Here is a 23,202-nt window from a genome sequence, read left to right on the forward strand (position 1 = left end):
ACATTTATTTGGGCTGTAATTTCTGAGGCTGGTAACTAATGAACTTATCCTCTCCAGCAGAGGTAACTCTGGGTCTTCCATTCCTGTGACGGTCCTCATGAGAGCCAGTTTCATCGTAGTGCTTGATGGTTTTTGCGACTGCACTTGAAGAAACTTTCAAAGTTCTTGACAGTTTCCAGATTGACTGACCTTCATGTCTTAAAGTAATGATAGACTGTCGTTTCTCTTTGCTTATTTGAGCTGTTCTTGCCATAATATGGACTTGGTCTTTTACCAAATAGGGCTATCTTCTGTATACCACCCCTACCTTGTCACAACACAACTGATTGGCTCAAACGCATTAAGAAGGAAAGAAATTCCACAAATTAACTTTTAACAAAGCACACCTGTTAATTGAAATGCATTCCATTCATGAAGCTGGTTGAGAGAATGCCAAGAGTGTGCAAGGCTTTCATCGAGGCAAAGTGTGGCTACTTTGAAGAATCTCAAATATAAAATATATTTTGATTTGTTTAACACTTGTTTGGTTACTACACGATTCCATATGTGTTATTTCATAGTTTTATTTCTTCACTATTATTCTACAATGTAGAAAATAGTAAAAAAAAATTAAGAAAAACCCTTGAATGACTAGGTGTCCAAACTTTTGACTGGGACTGTATATACAGGTATCACTAAGTTACACTTCCATCAACATTCACAACTGACAAACACAGCAGGGGTTAAAAAGAAAGTATACTTCAATTTTATTTAAAAATGAAAAAGCGGCTTACTTCAGTTTTCACGTTTTAAATAGAAAGGCCTGCTAGTTCATTGTATGCTACAGGAGTACGTATGTATGTACATAGCACTGTATATCCTAGGATACCTTAAACTATGTAGCACAGGAAAAGAGTCTGAAAAAAGAACATAGAATATCACCGGTTCCGCATAGAGAGATAAAGAAGCGGTGTGACTGAATGTAACAATAGGAAAATAGTCAAACTTCTAATCAGAACTTTGTGCTTTCAAATGAACAAATATAAAAGTCAGGCCGTTGCGTGTAGACTTATCTGTTTAAGAACAAGGTCACTTTTGCAAAAGTTGAATTTGTGAAGACTTTGAGTGTGTATGGACACTTATTCATACAGTTTTCCGTTAGGAAACTCCTTAGTCATCAATGCCTGACTATTAAAGACAACACTGTACAGAACAGTATATGCTTTTATCGCGGTCCTCGATTCAAACAGAATTATCTTCATATATCAGGAATATACCTCATGTATTATATATGAAGCTTTTCCTTGTTGATTCCTGCTCATTTTGTTCACACAGCACTTATACTGTATGTTACGAGTCCGGTCAAACACACAGTCAGTCCATCACTGTTCAAAGTCACCTGCTGCATCCAGTCTCCTCAACAACACTGAAACACAGCGGATACATCCCAAATGGTAACCTATTCCCTATTAAGTGCACTACTTTTGACCAAGGTAAATAGGGCTCTGGTCAAATGTAGAGCACTAAATAGGGAATACGGTGACATTTTGGGCAAAGTCAGCCTATATTCTGCTATCAATACAGTATATTCTCTCCAATTAGAATGTTTTTTACCCAGAATTCATGGGGATGTGTAAACGTACATTTATACACACCCTTCTGTATAACCCAAAAAAAAGGGTATACATTTATTATGCCCCTATATAGATTGACAATGTGTCAAACTCAATTCAGATTCATTTACCAATCTGACAGCAAACCTTTAGTTCGGATTTTAGAACACATATCCGAGAGAATGCATCAAGTGTCTTTTAACAGCTTATAACTGCCTATTCAGACCTCAGACTAGCCAACAGAACTCATACAGTATATAAGACTCTTATGAGTACTCATATACAGTATTCACTGGTCTTACATATGCATACAACTCAGCACAGCTATCAGACTTCATTCGTTTTACATACAACTCCTGAACCCCTATAGGTAAGATATCATATACATAGTCATACACTATATATACAAATGTATGTGGACACCCCTTCAAATTAGTGGATTCGTCTATTTCAGCCACATCGGTTGATGACAGGTGTATACAACTGCGCACACAGCCATGTGATCTCCATAGACAAACATTAGCAGTAGAATGGCCTTACTGAAGAGCTCAGTGACTTGCAACATGGCACCATCATAGGATGCCAACTTTCCAACAAGTCAGTTCATCAAATTGCTAGAGCTGCTAGAGCTGCTAGATCTGCCCCGGTCAACTGTAAGTGCTGTTATTGTGAAGTGGAAATGTCTAGAAGCAACAACGGCTCAGTCGCGAAGTGGTAGGCCACACAAGCTCACAGAACGGGACCGCCGAGTGCTGAAGCGCGTAGCGCGAAACAATTGTCTGTCCTCGGTTGCAACACTCCAAACTCCCTCTGGAAGCAACTTCAGCACAAGAACTGTTCGTCGGGAGCTTCATGAAATAGGTTTCCATGGCCGAGCAGCCGCACACAAGCCTAAGATCAGCATGTGCAATGCCAAGCATCAGCTGGAGTGGTTTAAAGCTCACCACCATTGGACTCTGGAGCAGTGGAAGTGCGTTCTCTGGAGTGATAAATCATGCTTCACCATATGGCAGTCTGACAGACGAATCTGAATATGTGCTTGCAACTTTGTGGCAACAGTTTGGAGAAGGCCCGTTCCTGTTACAGCAATGACACTGCCCCCGTGCACAAAGAAAAGTCCATACAGAAATGGTTTGTCGAGATCGGTGTGGAAGAACTTGACTGGCCTGCACAGAGCCCTGCCATCAACCCCATCGAACATCTTTGGGATGAATTGGAACTCCGACTACGAGCCAGGCCCAATCGCCCAACATCAGTGCCCAACCTCACTAATGCTCTTGTGGCTGAATGGAAGCAAGTCCCCGCAGCAATGTTCCAATATCTAGAGGAAAGCCTTCCCAGAAGAGTGGAGGCTGTTATAGAAGCAAAGGGGGGACCAACTCCATATTAAAGACGATGATTTTGGAATGAGATGTTCGACGAGCAGGTGTCCACATACTTTTGCTCATGTAGTGTATGTTATTACTCCTAATGACATCTGTCTGTGATGTTGCTATAACCCTTAATGACATCTGTTATGTCAGCCTCATGGCAATGTTATGTAGCTTATCTATTAGCCCTCACCATACAATACTGAGATGACTCAAATACACAGCAATCAGCTAGGAGGTGCCACAGAGTATAGAACACAGCTATGAAGCTTAATTTAGCTACGCAGTGGGGGAAAGGGGAAGGGGAAAGGGAGGGGGATACCTTGTCAGTTGTACAACTGAATGCATTTGACTGAAATGTGTCTTCGCGTTTAACCCAACCCCTCTGAATCAGAGAGGTGCGGGGGGCTGCCTTAATTGATGTCAACATAATCGGCGCGTATCAGTGGATTGTACACTGAAGTCCTACTATAGACATGACAGCTATGAGACTTTATAGAGCAGACAAAGGGACTCTAGGAGACTTCATTGTGCACAGTGATCATCTCTGAGACTTCATAGAGCACACATCGGGCCTCCCACATCATAATGTACAGGAGCCAGCTAAGACACCTTATACAGTATACATCGGACCCAGCTAAGAGACCTCGTATAGTATACATAGTCTCCAATGAGACTTCATAAGGTATGCTTCCTATAAGAGCTCATAGAGGAATACTTAGGACTGGTCAAAATAACGGTTGTTTTCAACCTGTTTCAACGATTGTCATACATTAGTAATTCAGACTGTGAATTCAAAGTCCACTTCCATCTAACAAGATCCTGACTTTCTAATCCACGATCAATCATCAGAAGCGACACTATATTATGCGTGAACCAAAACTCTTCCTCGACTTAAGGTTTCAGTCTGACAGGCTAAGCTTTCAAGCCTGGTCCGAGAACTGTTTGTCCTTTTGCCAACTCCATTGCAGCCATTGTCAAGTCCTGTATGGCTCAGTTGGTAGAGCAGGGCGCTTGCAACAACAGGGTTGTGAGTTTGATTCCCACAGGGGACCGGTATGAGAAAATGTATGAACTCACTAATGTAAGTTGCTCTGGATAAGAGTGTCTGCTGCATGACTAAAATGGAACATTTTTGGCATGACAATTCTAGAAGGAGTTGGCAGGAGAGCATAAACAGACCCACCCAGGCTATAAGCTTTCTGCCTGGGAGGAAACTTTTGAAACACAGGGTATGAAACTGAACTCAGTGTTCCACTTTCTGTACTCAGTTACAATGTGTGCATCTGAAATGGCACCCTAATGCCTATATAGTGTTGGTATAGGGAATAGGGTGCCATTTGAGGAGCAAACTAACACAGTCTTAAATTATAACTTTTTTAAAACAGGGCTATGTTTTGTTACACATAACTTACTTGGTGCTAGAATTTAGTTGAACACTTTGAAATAAATTCCGTCTACACTTGAACACATACTTCTTGCTCAGGCAAAAGGGGACTACACTATTAAACAGTAGGCTAGAGCAGCTAGGTTTCAAGTCATATAAACCTATGGCTCGTGACTATACACCGAAGGAAATTACATCAGAACATTTCCAGGATTTCTCCTCCTATTAAAAGTAGGTTGTCAGCAGTTGTCAGTCAGTTGCCTGTGGAGACATCATGGAAGCAAAGTCAAGAACGGAACAGGGCCTGTAGTAGAATAGTCCGTCCTAGAGTGGTTGTCCGTCTTGAACACTTGGTAGGTGAACATTTACAAACACAAAAAGAGACGTTGGGTGGAGATGGTGTTGTACTCTAGCTCAGTACTGTAGTGACTGGTTGGTACTGTCAGGTGTAGTACTGTAGAACAGGTCACAGGTGTAGTAACTCAGTACTGTAGTGACTGGTTGGTACTCGAGTCAGGTGTAGTAACTCCGAAGAACAGGTCACAGTGTAAGTAACTCAGTACTGTAGTGACTGGGATTGGTAGCTGTCCAAGGTGTAGTACTGTAGACACAGGATCACAAGGTATACCGATAACTCAGTACTGGTAGGTGACTGGTGTGGACTGTCAGGTTAGTACGTAAGAAGCAGGTACAGGTGTTAGCGTAGACTCAGATAACTGTAACTCGAATGGTTGGGATGTCAGGGTGTAGTCTAGAAGGTCCAGGTGTAAGTAAACTCAGTACTGTGATGACTGGTTGTACTGTCAGGTGTAGTACTGTAGAACAGTCACAGGTATATGACTCAGTACTGTAGTGACTGGTTGGTACTGTCATGTAGTATGTCAGAAACAGGTCACAGGTATAGTAACCTCGTACTGTAGTGACTGGTTGGTACACGGTCAGGTGTAGTACTGTAGAACAGTTCACAGGTAATACCCGAGTAATGCAGTACTGTTAGTGACTGGTTGCGTACTGTCAGGTGTAGTACTGTAGAACAGGTCACAGGTATGTAACTCAGTACTGTAGTGACTGGTTGGACTGTACAGGTTGTCAGTACTGTAGAACAGGTCACAGGTTAGTAACTCAGTACTGTAGTGACTGGTTGGTACTGTCAGGGTGTAGTATCTGTAGAACTCCAGGTAGTACCGATGTAACTATTCAGTACTGTAGGTGACTGGTTGGTACTGTCAGGTGTGTACGGTAGAACAGGTCACAGGTATAGTAACTCAGTACTGTAGTGACTGGTTGGTACTGTCAGGTGTAGTACTGTGAAACGGTCACAGGTAAGTAACTCAGTACTGTAGTGACTGGTGGACTGTCAGGTGTAGTACTGTAGAACAGCCCAGGTATAGTAACTCAGTACTGTAGTGACTGGTTGGTACTGTCAGGTGTAGTAACTTGTAGAACAGGTCACAGGTATAGTAGCTCGAACTGTAGTGACTGGTTGGTACTGTCAGGTGTAGTACTGTAGAACAGGTCACAGGTATAGTAACTCAGTACTGTAGTGACTGATTGTGAGGTTGTAAGGGGCAGTTTAGTTGGTAATGCATGCCTCATGCCCCTATCCTCCCCTCATCTTCCTCTTCTTTAAAAACACACCATAACTGTCAACTGACGGTGGCGATTCAACATGACGAATAGTCAGGCATGGAACAGAAAATGAAGGCAGATGTTCTGTTGTGCTGTGGAGGCGATGGGACGGCCACCTGCTGTTTCGAACCGTTCGTCGCCACGGTCTGTTTTGCCCTAATCTGAAATTGTCTGTAGCCACTACCCAGGTCAGGTCACCATTCCAATATCCACCAGGGCATGAGGTTAAGGGAGGCTAAAGATGGATATCACAGATGCAGAGGCAGTGGGCTGGGTTTAGGTTAGGGTTTGTCTGGATCATCTAGCCACGGTCACAGTGCTGAGAGAGTAGGAGAGGGTCAATTGAGATGTGCCCCTTTGTCCAGTCAGTGCTGAGGATCCATTGTTGTTGTTGTTGTTTATTTATCTGTCTGTCCGTTTGTCTCGTTTGAGTGCTGGTTAATGTCGTCCTAGGGACTACAAAGGCCCTTTGAACTGGTTCCCAGAGAGATGCTGGCGGATTGAAGGCTTGGAGCCCGCAGCGTCACCCAGTTTACGCCACACCACCTGAGAACACAACACAGGACAGGAAAGAGGGGGGGGGGGACACAAAACACTGTTACACAACACTGTCATACAATGGATATACTAGCTACAGTATATCCAGCCCTTTAAGATGAGTGGGGGTCTCTAGAAATGCCAGGTGGAAGGGACATTTAGTACTAATTATACTAATAAGGTTTGCAAACACTGTTACACAAAGCTTTATATTGTCGAACATTTAATTATGACATGTGGTTTGTTGGGGTCTACTAAGGGAGGTCACAGAGACTGGAATCTATCAATCCAACCAACCAATAATGGTCTACAAAGATGTATGTTCCACATAATCTGAGCACACAATGGGGACAAAACAACAGTTGTAAAACACATAACTCCCAGCACCGAGATGGACCATGTAACATAGACCTCACCAGGATGTTGGTGTATTTATCTCTTTATGGTTGATGGGATACTTGACTGTAAATGGTTGCGTTGTGCCTCCATGTTCTCTGTGTCTCTTCCATGTACAGAGCTCTGTCTGGAAAAACCAACAGGCATCGCTTAGTGCTGAAAGACTAGAAGGGCCTGGGGTCATCCCTGCAAGAAAAGTGTCATCACACGGGTCCCAGAGTACCCCACTCCACTGTCTCAGGCTGTATGGTTGTGGCCCAAATGATACCCTATTCCTTTTATATTACACTAACCCTATCGGCTCTAGTCAAAATTAGTGCACTATAAAGGAAATAGGATGCCATTCTGAGCCTACATCTGTGGGGGTGGACGGAGGATGTGATGTTGAGATGAGAGAATGGGGGCCTGTAGCTTCTATCCCATAGTCCTATCCTCCTAGCCTTCCGATCCTATCCTGCCCTGTCCTGTCCTATCCTGTCCTATCCTGGGCCTGGGAGGTGTATATAGCACGGAGAATAGAGCTCGGATGCTTAAAAGGCCTCAACAGGAGCTTCCATTGTTTCTCCCAGTGAAGTTATTTTAATGGTGCAGACAAGTGCGTCGCTAATACTACGCCTCCTTTATGGGAGCCTCCAATTAAAGCAGGGGGAAGCCAGGGGGTGAGAGGGGGAGGAGAGGTGAGAGGGAGGGAGGAGGGAAGGAGGGAGGGAGGGCAATTGTGCACTAATTGAAACACTGCCCTCCGTCAAAGCGATGGCATGCTTGTGATTCTGAAAGGCAAACAAACAGAAATGGGGAGGAGAGAGAGAGAGAGAGAGAGAGAGAGAGAGAGAGAGAGAGAGAGAGAGAGAGAGAGAGAGAGAGAGAGAGAGAGAGAGAGAGAGAGAAAGCTGCAACTCGACAGTCCCCTCGTATCTTCATCTAGCTCTCATTATTAGCTGTTGGGATAGGAGAGGGAGAGAGGAAGAGAGAAGAAAGGAAACGAGTGAGGGAGAGAGAGAAAGAGTAAAAGAGAGGGGGGTGAGAAAGGTCGTGTGCGAGGGAGGAGAGAGTTCCTTACGTTACACATCTCCCTGACGATGGCCTTCTCCTTTTCACTGAGGTCCTTGTCGTAGTCTTCAGGGATCTTCTTCTCTAGATTCTCATGGACCTCGAACACCTTCATGGCATGGACCACAGCCTCGGGCTTCTGGCCCACAGGGAGGTAGTCTGCTCGGGGGGATGGCTCACCACTAGGGGTCCTACCGGAGCCCTGGAGAGAGGAAAGGAGAGATGGTCAGAGTGGTCACACACATATACTTTATTTTCAGAAATGTGAGCAATCTAAATTAATCCCCCCACCTCCCTTCTCTCTCTCTCTGGGGTACTATAGTTCACCGACCCAGACCCCTAAAGGAGGGTAAATCCCTGGTTTAATCAGCTCATTACAACTCTCATCTCCCCTGGTCTTCCCTGACCCTGGTCAAACTCTCTACTCCCCTGTGTCTCTCCATCTCTGGGTCACATCTAATGCAAAAAGAGGTCGTTGAGAGAGAGGAGCAGGGGCCCTATCTATCCCAGCTCTATCCTATTCATTCCCAGCTCTCACTGTCCAAGCACTTAGTTATCCCTATCTCTGGTTCTATCCCAGCTTTGCTCAGTCACAGCCTTTTGAGCACCACTCTAGCGTTAAATCCTCAACTATCCCAACCAGCATTCCAACACCGGTGCCCCTGAGCAGAGAGAGAGAGGGATAAAGGGATATAGGGGTAGAGAGAGAGAGAGAGAGAGAGAGAGAGAGAGAGAGAGAGAGAGAGAGAGAGAGAGAGAGAGAGAGAGAGAGAGAGAGAGAGAGAGAGAGAGAAGAGACAGCATGAAGAAGAAGAGTGTGACCGGAGTGTGAGTGACACACACACATAAAGCTGAGAGTGCAATAACAACAGGCCCATAGTCAATGGTGTAGGCACCTGCTGTAGAGGCATTATGGAAGAGGAGGGAAGTGAACCTGATCGGGCAGCCAGTCTAACATTACAGAGTTGGTATCAATACCCAGTATCAATACTCAGAGAACACTAACACAGACACACCATACTTATGTGCGTCCCAAATGGCACCCTATTCCCTGTATAGTGCACTACTTTGGGCCCATATGACTCTGGTCAAAAGTAGTGCACCATGTAGGGTAGTGTTTCCCAACCCTGGTCCTCCAGTAACCCCAACAGAACACATTTTTGTTGTAGCCCTGAACAAACACACCTCATTGAGCTCATTGAGGGCTTGATGATTAGTTGACAAGTTGATTCAGGTGTGCTTGTTCAAGGTTACAATACAAATGTTTACTGTTGGGGGTAATGGAGGACCACCAGGGTTGGGAAACACTGATGAAGGGAATAAAGTGCCATTCAGGACGTAGCCTGAGCAAAGATGATAAGAAAGTCTGAAAGAAAACATAAAGAGAGGCTCTAAAGGACACACATTTTCAACCAACAATTTTTACAAGATAGAGAATCACTGCTTCTGCGTCAGAAACAACTTTGATTGACTTTGACATTTGATTGATTGCTCTCTTGTTATGTGAGAAAGTTGTGACTTTGACATTTGATTGATTGCTCTCTTGTTATGTGAGAAAGTCGTGACTTTGCTTCAGTCAGTGCTACACAGAGGTGGGATCACGATCGCTGGGCAAATTTTTTCTTGTGACGGATGTATGGGGATGTAGGGGGTGGTGGTGACCCCTCTACAATTTCAACGTCTAGTTTTGATTTACATTTGGTGAATGTATGGTATGGTCAAGGGCCACAAAGAGAGACATAGGAAATAAAGCAGCACGGCTGGCCCTTAAATGTACTCTGAGAGCTAACATCAATGGCATGCATTTCAACCTCTCCTGGATCAAAGTAGAGGAGAGACTGATTGCATCACTACTTGTCTTTGTGAGAGGTATTGACACGCTGAATGCACTGAGCTGTCTGTTCAAACGACTAGCACACAGCTCAGACACCCATGCATAACCCACAAGACATGCCACCGGGGGTCTCTTCACAGTCCCCATGTCCAGAACAAACTCTGGGAAATGGACAGTACAACACAGAGCCATAACTACATGGAACTCTATTCCACATCAAGTATCTCATGCAAGCAGTTAAATCTGATTTTAAAAAATGATAAAACTACACCTTATGGTACAACGCGGACTGTGAAGAGACACACACACCCAGGCACACACTCACGCATACGCACACACACGCTAGCACACGCACTCTACATACACGCACATTGTAATATTATCGTATGATGCTATTATGCATTTTGTATTGTAGATATGTGTATTGGTGTAACACTGTTATATGATGTACTGGCTTAACACTGCCTTAATGTGTTTGGACTCCAGGAAGAGTAGCTGCTGCCTTGTTAGCAGCTGATGGGGATCACAACAACAAAAAATCCACCCACCATATAAAGTGTATATCAGGCCATGTCATTGGGTGTGTGACATGAGAGAGAGAGAGACAGCAGCATACCACACTGCAGAGATGTTAACACCAGTGTTCTGGCAACATTTCCAATCAGGCCATCATTCCATCATGGTGTAAGTGGTGCGTGACTGGCTGCAGGGAAGCCAGGCGCAGGGGAGCAGAACTGGGTAATAACCAGAGCAGTTTAATGTGCAAAACCAACGGCACACAGAACAACAAAATATGGGTACAGAAATAACCCGTCGCGAACCAGTCAGAGTGCACAAACACTTCACAGCAAACAATTTCACACACAGACAAGTAATGAGGGAATGTAAACCAGGTGTGTGGGAAAACAAGACAAAACAAATGGAAAATGAAAGGTGGATCGGCGATGGCTAGAAGACCGGTGACGTCGACCGCCGAACGCCGCCCGAACAAGGAGAGGAACAGACTTCGGCAGAAGTCGTGACACATGGCCACCTAATCATCCCCAGCTTCCAATTGGCTCAGTTATCCCCTCTCCTCCACCCTGTAACTATTCTCCAGGTTGTTGCTGTAAATTAAAATGTGTTTTCCGTCAACTTACCTGGTTAAATGAGAGAGAGAGAGAGAGAGATGTTGCATTATTCAAGGCATCACCTCCTGTGTGTTTGAAGTGAGAGTTCAAAGTCATGCTAATCAGGATAGGAGTCTAGAGTATGTATGTCTCTCACTCCAGAACACACACACACACACACAGGCTGTAGCCCAAGCCACACGCTCTTAATTGTTTTCTCCTTCCTGTGGATGAAGAGTACCTGAGTGGTTAGTGGTTACCATGACGACTCTAGATGTCTTTTATCACGACCAATCAGAATACTGATTAGCTAAACAAGACTCTCCTCTTTTTCTTCTCCTCTCTCTCCTTATTCTCTCTATTCTCTCTCTCTCTCTCCTCTCTTTCTCTCTCTATACTCTCTCCCCACCTCTCTCCTTTAGACTCTTTTCCTTCCTTCCTCACATCTCTCTACTCCTTCCCAATCTCATATGCACTCTCCCTACCCTCTTCTCCTCTCCCTCCCCCTGTTCTCCTCTCCATGCCAAGGTGAGAGCTGGAAAGGGGGATGAACATTTCAGGATAAAAGAGAGGGAAAGAACAGTGGGAGTATTTGCCCTTCTGAAAGAAGTGATGCTAATTTAATTAGTGGTCTCAAAGGGATGTCCAGGGCTGGCTCAAGGCATAAGGGATGTCCAGGGCTGGCTCCAGGCATAAGGGAAGTCCAGGGCTGGCTCCAGGCATAAGGGAAGTCCAGGGCTGGCTCAAGGCATAAGGATCCCAGTGGGCTGGCTCCAGCATAAGGATGTCCAGGGCTGGCTCCAGGCATAAGCATGTCCAGGGCTGCGCCAAGGAATAAGAGATGTGCCAGGGCTGGCTCAAGCATAAGGGATGTCCAGGCCTGCATCAAGGCTTAAGAGATGTCCAGGCTGGCTCCAGCAAAGGATATCCAATGCTGGCTCAAGGCATAAGAGATGTCCAGGGCTGGCTCAAGGCATAAGGGATGTCCAGGGCTGGCTCAAGGCATAAGGGATGTCCAGGGCTGGCTCAAGGCATAAGAGATGTCCAGGGCTGGCTCAAGGCATAAGGGATGTCCAGGGCTGGCTCCAGGCATAAAGCGACATAAGCGGTCGCTTAGATATCCAGGCTGCTAGGTTTTATTACAAAAAATGTGGGGTCCCAACTTCCTGTTGAGAGTTAGAATAATAGAATACACAAGGTGCAAGGTTGAAATTTGGTTGTGCATCAGCAATTATCTTCACCCCATGGCAAAATGAGTAGAATTACAGTAAATTAGGTTTAAAACTGCAAAAATATATATATTTCTTCCCCATGGCGAAATGAGCAGAATGTCATGATTTTTTAAATAACATTGGGACATTTTTTCTATGCCCTGTGGTAAAATGTCTACAACTGCTTTAAACCTGAAATGTTTCTCTCCACTGTCAAGAGCAGGGCCAGGTGGGGGAGGAGGGGGGGGTGGGGTGATGTCCTCTGGTTAAACACGGACCCAATAGAGAGACAGGTAAAGTCTCAGGGCTGTAGAAGAGAGAGCGAGAGAGAGATGGAGAGGGAGGTAGGTGGCAATAAGGAACAAGAGAGAGCTTGAGTGGAATGGAAGAAAGACTGGATTTGAGACAGAGAGGGCTGGTGAAAACTAGGGGGGATATAAGAGAGAGAGAGAGAGAAGACTCCAGATTCAGTCTCCAGCTCAAGGCTGGGTTAGAGAATCAAAGACAATAAACAGTGTGAGGGGGGTGGAAGTTAGGGTCAACATGAGGTATTGTTGTTGTAAGGTCTCCTTTAGTACTCAGGGTTATTGGGTAAAGTCTGAGTTCTGTTTACATTAAAGACCTGAGGTTATTGTCTCTTAACTCTTAGACTCAGGGTGGAATATGGAGGCAGGGCTGGAGTAAAGGTGCATATTACTGGGGGCTGACATTCAATACTGGAAAGTGTGATGATACACTGTTACATGTGGAGGAGCTGGAGAGGGTTTGAAACTGACGTGTGTGAAAGTCCAGTTCAAAGCAGGTCTGTCAAGTGATACTGAGGTCAGCCTCAGACCAGCTCATTGGTAGCACTGATGCTCCAAACTTACAAAAGTTGGGAGCACCACATAAAATCTAAGAGCACCAGAAATATTTCATTGATTCAGATATAGTCTGCATTGGGTCTATATGAATCCTAATTACTTTTGAAGCACATCTCATGAAAAATATATCACTTTTCCTTTCCTTTCCGTGCCACCAAGTGTTTTTTTTATTCTTATTTTTTTTAAATTGAATATTAAAACATACAATCTACCTGTAGTGAAGCCACTGAACATTTACATTACATTCAGTCATCTAACAGACTCCCATCCAGAGCGACCCACAGGAGCAACCAGGGTCAAGCACTCCGCTCAAGTGCACGTCGACAGATCTCCCACCAAGTCAAAACGGGGAGCCGAACCAGCGACCCATCAGCCACCGGCCCAAGCTCCCAACCGCCAGGCCAACAACCCTCCAAGATCCCCCCACAGCTCCGAGAGCTGCCCCTCAACCACCCAGGATCCCCCCACAGCTCCGAGAGCTGCCCCTCAACCACCCAGGATCCCCCCACAGCTCCGAGAGCTGCCCCTCAACCCTCCAAGATCCCCCCACAGCTCCGAGAGCTGCCCCTCAACCACCCAAGTGTTGACATATACAGGTAAAGTTAGTAGGGCTGCACACTATCGGCAAAAAATAGAATTGTGATTTTTTTCAACCAAATATTGCGATTTGACTTGCAATATAGATAAAATCACGTTGGTGAACTGTTGGAATGATTATTCTAATTCTATGGTTGGTGTTGTTTGTAGGTAGGAGTTATGACAGGGTAGGAACAAAAGTGTTGATAAGTGTTTCCCAGGGGACCGTGGTGACGTTTGAACAGATGTTACATTTAGGTAAAAATTATAGTAAGTTGCACAAACAACGTGCTGATCTACACCACTAACATTTAGCTAGTTAGCGAATAGCATTAGCATAATGTTTGAAACATGCCAGCTTCCTTGGACTAACTAACTCGCATTTTGCAGAGATCAAGATACACAAATGAATAGTATAATAAAGAAAAATAACTGGATTGATATTTAGAAGCAATGTGGAAAGCAGCTTCGTTCTTGTTTTGGAAGAAGATACACTATATAAACAAAAGTATGTGGACACCCCTTGAAATTAATGGATTCGGCTATTTCAGCCACACCCATTGCTGACAGATGTATAAAATCGAGCACATCTCCCGAGTGGCGCAGTGGTCTAAGGCACTGCATCGCAGTGCTAGCTGTGCCACTAGAGATCCTGGTTCTTGTCCAGGCTCTGTCGCAGCCGGCCGCGACCGGGAGACCCATGGGGCGGCGCACAATTGGCCCTGCGTCGTCCAGGTTAGGGGAGGGTCTGGCCGGCAGAGATGTTCTTGTCCCTGCCGACTCCTGTGGCGGGCCTGTGCGCAATGCACGCTGACACAGTCACCAGGTGTGGAGCGGCTGGCTTCCAGGTCAAGTGGGCATTGTGTCAAGAAGCAGTGCGGCTTGGCTGGTTTGTGTTTCGGAGGACGCACGGCCTTGACCTTCGTGTCGCCTGAGTCCTTACGGGAGTTGCAGCAATGGGACAAGACTGTAACTACCAATTGGATACCACGAAATTGGGGTAAAAAATATATATATTTAAAAATAAATAAATAAAATCGAGCACACAGCCATGCACACAGCTCAGTGACTTTCAACGTGGCACCGTCATAACTTTCCAACAAGTCAGTTCGTCAAATTTCTTCCCTGCTAAAGCTGCCCCGGTCAACTGTAAGTGCTGTTATTGTGAAGTGGAAACGTCTAGGAGCAACAACGGCACAGCCGCGAGTGGTAGGCCACACAAGCTCACAGAACGGGACCACCGACTGCTGTAGTGCGTAGCGTGTAACACTCACTACCGAGTTCTAAACTACCTCTAGAAGTAACGTCAGCACAATAATTGTTCATGGGGAGCTTCATAAAATGGGTTTCCATGGCGGAGCAACCGCACACAAGCCTAAGATTACCATGCGCTATGCCAAGCGTCGGCTGGAGTGGTGTAAAGCTCATCATTATTGGACTCTGGAGCAGTGGAAACGCGTTCTCTGGAGTGATGAATCACGCTTCACCATCTGACAGTCCGATGGACGAAAAGGTTTGGCGGATGCTAGGAGAACGCTACCTGCCCAAATGCATAGTGCCAACTGTAAAGTTTGGTGGATGATGAATAATGGTCTGAGGCTGTTTTTCATGGTTCCCCTTAGTTCCAGTGAAGGGAACCCCTTAGTTCCAGTGAAGGGAAATCTTAATGCTACAGCATACAATGACATTCTAGATGATTCTGTGCTTGCAACTTTGTGGCAACAGTTTGGGGAAGGGCCTTTCCTGTTTCAGCATGACAATGCCCCCATGCACAAAGCGAGGTCCATACAGAAATGGTTTGTTGAGATCGGTGTGGAAGAACTTGACTGGCCTGCACAGAGCCCTGACATCAACCCCATCGAACACCTTTGGGATGAATTGGATTGCTGACTGCAAACCAGGACTAATCGCCCAACATCAGTCCCCAACCTCACCAATGGTCTTGTGGCTGAATGGAAGCAAGTCACCGCAGCAAAGTTCCAACATCTAGTGGAAAGACTTCCCAGAAGAGTGGAGGCTGTTATAGCAGCAAAGGGGGACCAACTCCATATTAATGCCCGTGATTTTGGAATGAGATGTTCAATGAGCAGGTGTCCACATACTTTTGCTCATGTAGTGTATGTGTTGAGTGCATTTAAAATATATATATATTTCACCTATATTTAACCAGGTAGGCTAGTTGAGAAGAAGTTCTCATTTACAACTGCGACCTGGCCAAGATAAAGCAAAACAGTTCGACACAAACAACAACACAGAGTTACACATGGAATAAACAAACATACAGTCAATAATACAGTAGAAAAAAAAGAAAAAAAGTCTATATACAGTGAGTGTAAATGAGGTAAGATAAGGGAGTTAAGGCAATAAATGGGCCATGGTGGCGAAGTAATTACAATATAGCAATTAAACACTGGAATGGTAGATGTGCAGAAGATGAATGTGCAAGTAGAGATACTGGGGTGCAAAGGAGCAAGATAAATAAATAAATACTGAATGGTGATGAGGTAGTTGGATGGGCTGTTTACAGATAGGCTATGTACAGGTGCAGTGATCTGTGAGCTGCTCTGACAGCTGGTGCTTAAAGTTAGTGAGGGAGATATGAGTCTCCATCTTCAGTGATTTTTGCAGTTCGTTCCAGTCATTGGCAGCAGAGAACTGTAAGGAAAGGCGGCCAAAGGAGGAATTGGCTTTGGGGATGACCAGTGAGATATACCTGCTGGAGCGCGTGCTACGGGTGGGTGCTGCTATGGTGACCAGTGAGCTGAGATAAGGCGGGGCTTTATCTAGCAAAGACTTATAGATGACCTGGAGCCAGTGGGTTTGGCGACGAATATGAAGCGAGGACCAGCCAACGAGAGCATACAGGTTGCAGTGGTGGGTAGTATAAGGGGCTTTGGTGACAAAACGGATGGCACTGTGATAGACTGCTTCCAATTTGTTGAGTAGAGTGTTAGAGGCTATTTTATAAATGACATCACCGAAGTCAAGGATCGGTGGGATGGTCAGTTTTACGAGGGTATGTTTGCCAGCATGAGTGAAGGATGCTTTGTTGCGAAATAGGAAGCCGATTCTAGATTTAATTTTGGATTGGAGATGCTTAATGTGAGTCTGGAAGGAGAGTTTACAGTCTAACCAGACACCTAGGTATTTGTAGTTGTCCACATATTCTAAGTCAGAACCGCCCAGAGTAGTGATGCTGGATGGGCGGGCAGGTGCGGGCAGTGATCGATTGAAGAGCATGCATTTCGTTTTACTTGCATTTAAGAGCAGTTGGAGGCCACGGAAGGAGAGTTGAATGGCATTGAAGCTCGTCAGGAAGTTAGTTAACACAGTGTCCAAAGAAGGGCCAGAAGTATACAGAACGGTGTCGAATTGAATTGCATGAATTGACAGCATGCTGAGAGAATAAACAACGTGGTTCCTAACTGTGTGCTGCCTGCTTGAGTGACAGCGGGCGGGGCTTGGTGTGTGTGGCCCGGGAACTGGAAGCAAGCAGTCGTGGAGGGAGAGAGGACTCCAAGACACTGGGAGGCTGCGGTAAAGCAAAGACTAATCATTACGACAATAAATATCTGGGGGATTTTTTTTCTAGCTGCACTGGTGATCACAAATTAAAACTGCAGGTCGCCAGCAGAATATTTTGTTGCATAAGCGACCAAATATGGTCAACACACTTCAGAATCCCTGCACACACACACACACACACACACACACACACACACACACACACACACACACACACACACACACACACAAGGAGTGGTTTAGCACACTATACGTACATTCTGCACGGCGTCCTGCTGGTACTGTGTGAGAGAGGAGAGCTGAGACTCAGAGTGGTAGAGAGACAGACCCTTCCTCAGACTGTTCAGATCACCACTGTTAGCCTGCTGAGAGACAGACAGAGCGAGAGAGAGCGAGAGAGAGAGACAGAGACAGAGAGCGAGAGAGAGACAGAGAGCGAGAGCGAGAGAGAGAGAACATTTAGAGGAAAAGTGCACACAGAAGGCAAAGAACAGAATATGTGCTGCCGATCTCCTCTGGACAAGAGATAGAAGCACAAGCATAGTAGTTGAGAGGATTGATGCTCAGGATTGTCAACGGGCCATTTAAGGCCACCTTGTAAGACAGCAGTTGTGAGTTCAGACAGCTCAGTTCATTTATACCCTATATATCAGTGAAAATGGCCAGCCAATGTTTTGAATCCTCCTGTCTGGCATACAGTAAATGGCATCCCTCTGCCTTAGGTCACTGGGACATTAGATGGGACCAAAAAGTCAATGAACATTCCCTCCTGCCTTTACATATGTCACATATCTGTGTCTGTCTCATTGGACAAGGTAATACAACAGAGACAAGACAGATTTTAGTAGATAAATAACTGTATAGCAGGCTTTGGAGGGGTATGGCCTCTTTCTATGTACGTGTGTGAGGTCATTATGATGAGCTCACTCTAAACCGTGTGTCTTTTAACCAGTGATTTTACTCTTTGAAGACATCCTTTGCGTTCGGTTTTCTTTTTACTCATCTCTTTCATTGCTTCTGGTTTGCTTTGACTTCTTTCATTTCATTGTTTTAATTTGAAATGTGTTGGGATTTTAAATGCACTTACAATAACGTTTGGTTGATCTAGATTCCACACTGTCTGTTTTACCCTCTGGGCCACGTAAGGAAAGCAAACCAGGCATAGAATGTTTCATTTGATTCAGACATGGGTATCTGTCAGTGTTATCTTGCATCTATCTGACGCTAACAGCAACCCTTCAGTTCAGCTCGGAAAAAACACACACACATGCACACACTCCTTATGGTTAGACTCCCTGACTGGTCTGTGCTACCTGCTACCCTGAGGGATAGATTTTGTGTTATTTTTCAGTGTTCTATGTTCTCTGTGTGGAGTGCAGAATAAGGGATCAACATGTTGTCAGCCCAACACAGAGGGTGTCGTCTTTGGGGCGTGTCGTCTTTGGGGCGTGTCGTCTTTGGGGCGTGTCGTCTTTGGGGCATGTGTGTGTGTGTATGTGTTCTAGGGTCTCCCAGTAGAGGGTAGAGATACTGAGAATCGGTTTGTCTGTGTGTGTGTGTGTGTTGTTGCTCTTCACCGATTCCTTTCGTGTGAAATCAGACGGCAGACAGAATGACAATGAGAAGCCATGAAACATTCAGTCCATGTGTGATTTCTCCTGCCCTCCCATTATTTTAACCCAATCCATTATTGAAGACCACTTTCCCTGTGATACTGAATTATTCAATTAACCCTATCATCCCAGCAGGTAGAAGCTCTCTCTCTCTCTCCTCCCCATCTCCCCTGTGTACTCGTTTACTCTGCAATATTTAGCTTTCGCTATTCGCTCTCTTTCATCTCTCACATCCTCTATTTATACGTTGAAAAATACACTCTCGTCTCTGCTGCTTCGTCTGTCTCTCCCACGAGAGAGCTTGGGTTTGACAAAGTGAGACGGGGAGAAAGTAAGAGAGAGACAGGGCGAAGAGAGAGAGAAGTATCAACAGAGTGCTGATTGTTTTCACCGCGGTGATAAAACAGCTGCAGTGTTTTACCTGTGATAGCAGCTGCTTGTTGTCATCCACCAGGATGCTGACCTTGGTCTCCAGTTGTCTCGTGTAGTTTGAAGATGGATCTGGAAGACAAAGAGGAAGAGAAAACATCATGTAGAAGAATGTCAGTCAGTGTCAGTGTCCCAAATAGCACCCTCTTCCCAATATACTGTTAGTGCACTACTTTTGAACAGGCTCCATATATATATATATAGGGAATAGGGTGCCATTTGGCACATGCCCAGTGTCAAATCTGAACCATATGTCTGAAACCTTGACACATTCCTACTCCTCTCACCAACTCATACATCGTTTATTAGACCAAAACACACGCGCGCCCACAGTTTCACTACAGTGTCTGTAAATATCCATTGGCCTTTGTTTAATGTATTGTCTGGTGGTCTCTGGGTTCCCTCTGATTGGCATGTTTGTGTGATGCTCAGCAGTCCTCTCAGCCTTAACCCTCCACTAGTCCAGTGCTCCATTGTTCGCTCTCCCATGGGGATTATGTTGTGCCTAAAACTCCAGTAATCCTAAAATGTCTCTCTTTCATTTCCTGTAAACCGCCGATTCCCAACAATCAATACTGGATTGCACAGCTCCTTTACAGAGATTTCAATCCAATCCATCAGATAAAGCACTAGGATTATTTTGGTGGCACAAAAACCCCATGGTTTTCATGATTTAAATGGAGACAATCTGCAATGGCAGCAGTTGTTAGGCCCCCTACATGTACGCTCACACACACACACACACACACACACACACACACACACACACACACACACACCACACACACACACACACACACACTGCTCTGTCATCCATCTCAGTATTTCCCTAATAAGAGGGGGGAGGCAGCAGAGGGGGGAGTGTGTTGTGGTGTGTGTGTGTGTGTGTGTGTGTGTGTGTGTTGTGTTGTGTGTGGGGGGGGGGGGGGGTGTTGACCATAGTGATGGAATGATGACTGAAACTTAGCGAGAAGGGACCATTCTCTACTCTATCCTCTCTTCTCTGTTCCTCCATAACTCCCTCTGAAGGAATGAGACAGGGGGAAAGGCGGGGGGAAGAGCGATGATAACAGACACAGAGAGAGAGAGAGAGAGAGGAGAGAGAGAGGAGAGAGAGAGCAGAGAGAGAGAGAGAGAGAGATGAAGAGAGAGAGAGAGAGAGGAAGGGAGAAGACACAGATATATGGAGGGCTAGACAGTGGAACCAATGCCAAGGTGTCTAATGGTGTAGCTGGTAGACGTACAGATGTGAGGGTTGTGACACGAGCTAGAGTTGATCTCCTCTACCCTCTAACCACTGAGTTTATGACTAGTAAATTGCAACAACCCATTTTAAGCTTTTGCTGGATAGGGTTTGCGTCCACAAATGGCGAAGAGTGGTTCCCAGTAATGCGTTGCATTGGATTTGTCCAAAACACTTTGTATTGAGGACAAAAAGTTTAATTGCTTTGCCACATTTTCTGCTGTATTATTTTAGTGCCTTGTTGCAAACAGGATGCATGTTTTGGAATATTTTTTATTCTGTACAGGCTTCCTTCTTTTCACTCAATTAGGTTAGTATTGTGGAGTAACAAAAATGTTGTTGATCCATCCTCAGTTCTGTCCTATTAAAGCCATTAAACCATTGATCTCATGGTGAAATCCCTGAGCGGTTTCTTTCCTCTCCAGCAACTGAGTTAAGAAGGACACCTGTATCTTTGTAGTGACTGTACACCATTCAGTGTAATTAATAACTTCACCATGCTCAAAGGGATTTTTAATGTCTAGTTTTACCTATCTGCCAATAGGTGCCCTTCTTTGTGAGGCATTTGAAAACCTCCCTGGACTTTGTGGTTGAATCTGTGTTTAAAATGCACTGCTCGACTGAGGGACCTTACAGATAATTGTATGTGTGGGGTACAGAGATGAGGTAGTCATTCAAAAATCATGTTAAATACTATTATTGCACACAGGGTGAGTCCATGTAACTTATGTGACTTGTTAAGCACATTTTTACTTCTGAACTTATTTAGGCTTGCCATAACAAAGGGGTTGAATACTTATTGACTCAAGACATTTCAACTTAAATTGTTTATTATACTGAACAAAAATATAAATGCAAAATGCAACAGTTTCAATGCTTTTACTGAGTTACAGATCATATAAGAAAATCAGTCAATATAAATGAATTAATTAGGCCCTAATCTATGGATTTCACATGACTGGTCAGGGGCGCAGCCATGGGTGGGCCTGGGAGGGAACAGGCCCACCCACTTGGGAGCCAGGCCCACCCACTGGAGTGCCAGACCTAGCCAATCAGAATGGGATTTCCCCACAAAAGGGCTTTATTACAGACAGAAATACTCCTCAGTTTCGTCAGCTATCCGGGTGTCTGGTCTCAGACCATCCTGCAGGTGAAGAAGCCGGATGTGGAGGTCCTGGGCTGGTGTGGTTACACGTGGTCTACGTTTGTGAGGACGGTTGGACGTACTGCCAAATTCTCTAAAACGATGTTGGAGGCGGCTTATGGTAGAGAAATGAACATTACATTCTCTGCTGGACATTCCTGCAGTCAGTCAGCATGCCAAGTTTTTGCATGCTGCACATTTTTGTCCCCACAAGGTGCACCTGTGTAATGATCATGCTGTTTAATCAGCTTCTTAATATGCCACAGCTGTCAGGTGGAGGGATTATCTTGGCAAAGGGAGAAATGCTCACTAACAGGAATGTAAACAAATTCATGCACAACATTTGAGAGAAATACGCTTTTTGTGCATTTGGTAAATGTATGGGATCTTTTATTTCAGCTCATGAAACATGGGACCAGCACTTTACATGTTGCATTTATATTTTTGTTCAGTATAATTTCTAAGAAGTTCCACTTTGACATTATATGGTATTGTGTGTAGGCAGTGAAAAAAAATATATAACTGAAATCCATTTTAAATTCAGGCTGTAAGACAACAACATTTGGAAAAAGTCAGAGTGTGAATACTTTCTGAAGGCACTGGAGTGCACTACTTTTGACCAGAGCCCTATGGGTCCCGGTCAAAAGTGCACTATAATAGCAATAGCGTTGTCATTTGGGACACAACGTCTGTTTGTGGCAACTTGTATCTACTCCACCACCAGGTGTCAGTATATGATACATAAAACCAATGACAGAGCCCAGTCATTACTGGCCATTAGACTGGCTGTTTGTCTCTGTCTCAGCTGTAAGGACCAGAGGCACAGACAGACAGATACAGTAGTGATTAACTTGACTCATCCGCCAGTGAATGACGTAATGGTGTTTTCATAGTAAAAGCCACAGGAAGGAGGAAGAGCGAGGGAGAGAGGCAGAGAGGGAGGGAGGTAGAGAGAGACAGATAAATAGCTGAGAGACAGACAGTTAGATGAAAAGGCAGAAAGGAGAAACACAGAGAGTGAAAGGGAAAACTGAGGAGACAGGCACAGGCAGTGAGAGAATGAGAGAAAAACACTGGGAAGGAAACAAAGAGAGAGAGAGACAGAGGAAGAGAGAGAAACAGAGAGAGAGAAAGAATCACAGAGAGAAACAGAGAGAAGAAAGAGAGGGAGCGGCAGGCAAGGCTCCTGTGGCTACAGTAAGCCTCTTTGCCTTCCTTGTGACCTCTCTAATCTAACCACAGTGGTCAGCTGACCTGTCCTGTCCTGTACCCTGCAGCCGGCTCCCAAGCCGATTACTCCACCAGGCAGGCAGACAGGCTGGCCGGCAAAAGGGCCTAAGGACTAGATGGTAGTCACTAATCTGCATCCCAAACCGCACCCTATTCCCTACGTAGTGCACTACTTTTGTCCAGAGAATAGATTCCTGAGTTCCGTTCCAATCTAGAACCACGGCCATTCTAATCATTCTGATTCTATTGTGATAGAAGCGCCAGGCGTCTATCACACGTCATAGTATTGCATAGACAATCAGTGAGACTCATACAGAGTAGCCATGATGCATCCTCACAATGGACTGTCATATTCCCCCTGCTGGCATCTTTAATCCCATTACTCCTATTCTCCCACACGGTTGTATTGTATAACCTGTGAGACAGAGCCGTATCCTCTCAGCTACACATAAATACCTCAGCCA

General features: G+C 45.1%; 1 protein-coding gene and 1 long non-coding RNA gene across 5 annotated transcripts in view; both read right to left on the reverse strand.

The window, feature by feature from the left end:
• Positions 1–722: 722 nt before the first annotated feature.
• Positions 723–5,447, reverse strand: LOC139028228 (uncharacterized). The gene is made up of 2 exons (XR_011480411.1): positions 5,351–5,447; positions 723–4,846 (listed from the first exon to the last, which is right to left on the reverse strand). It is a non-coding gene; the product is annotated as an uncharacterized lncRNA (long non-coding RNA).
• Positions 5,448–5,564: 117 nt separating this feature from the next.
• ccdc85ca (coiled-coil domain containing 85C, a) overlaps positions 5,565–23,202 on the reverse strand; it is a 46,769-nt gene continuing 29,131 nt past the window's right edge. Inside the window, exons 2-6 of one of the 4 annotated variants that reach the window (XR_011480410.1) lie at positions 19,114–19,193; positions 17,337–17,444; positions 7,972–8,163; positions 5,787–6,524; positions 5,701–5,718 (exon numbers count right to left, since the gene is read on the reverse strand). Coding sequence is in view for 3 of the 4 variants with exons in the window: in XM_023994071.2 (XP_023849839.1) it covers positions 6,435–6,524; positions 7,972–8,163; positions 17,337–17,444; positions 19,114–19,193 (470 nt within the window). In the remaining variant the exon portion in view is untranslated. Of the gene's footprint in view, positions 6,525–7,971; positions 8,164–17,336; positions 17,445–19,113; positions 19,194–23,202 lie in introns of all 4 variants that reach the window. The other 3 variants (XM_023994072.2, XM_023994071.2, XM_023994073.2) reach the window with 3 other exon arrangements.

The sequence above is a fragment of the Salvelinus sp. IW2-2015 genome, linkage group LG9 (genome assembly GCF_002910315.2).
Source record: "Salvelinus sp. IW2-2015 linkage group LG9, ASM291031v2, whole genome shotgun sequence".
Classification (NCBI taxonomy): Eukaryota; Metazoa; Chordata; class Actinopteri; order Salmoniformes; family Salmonidae; genus Salvelinus; species Salvelinus sp. IW2-2015.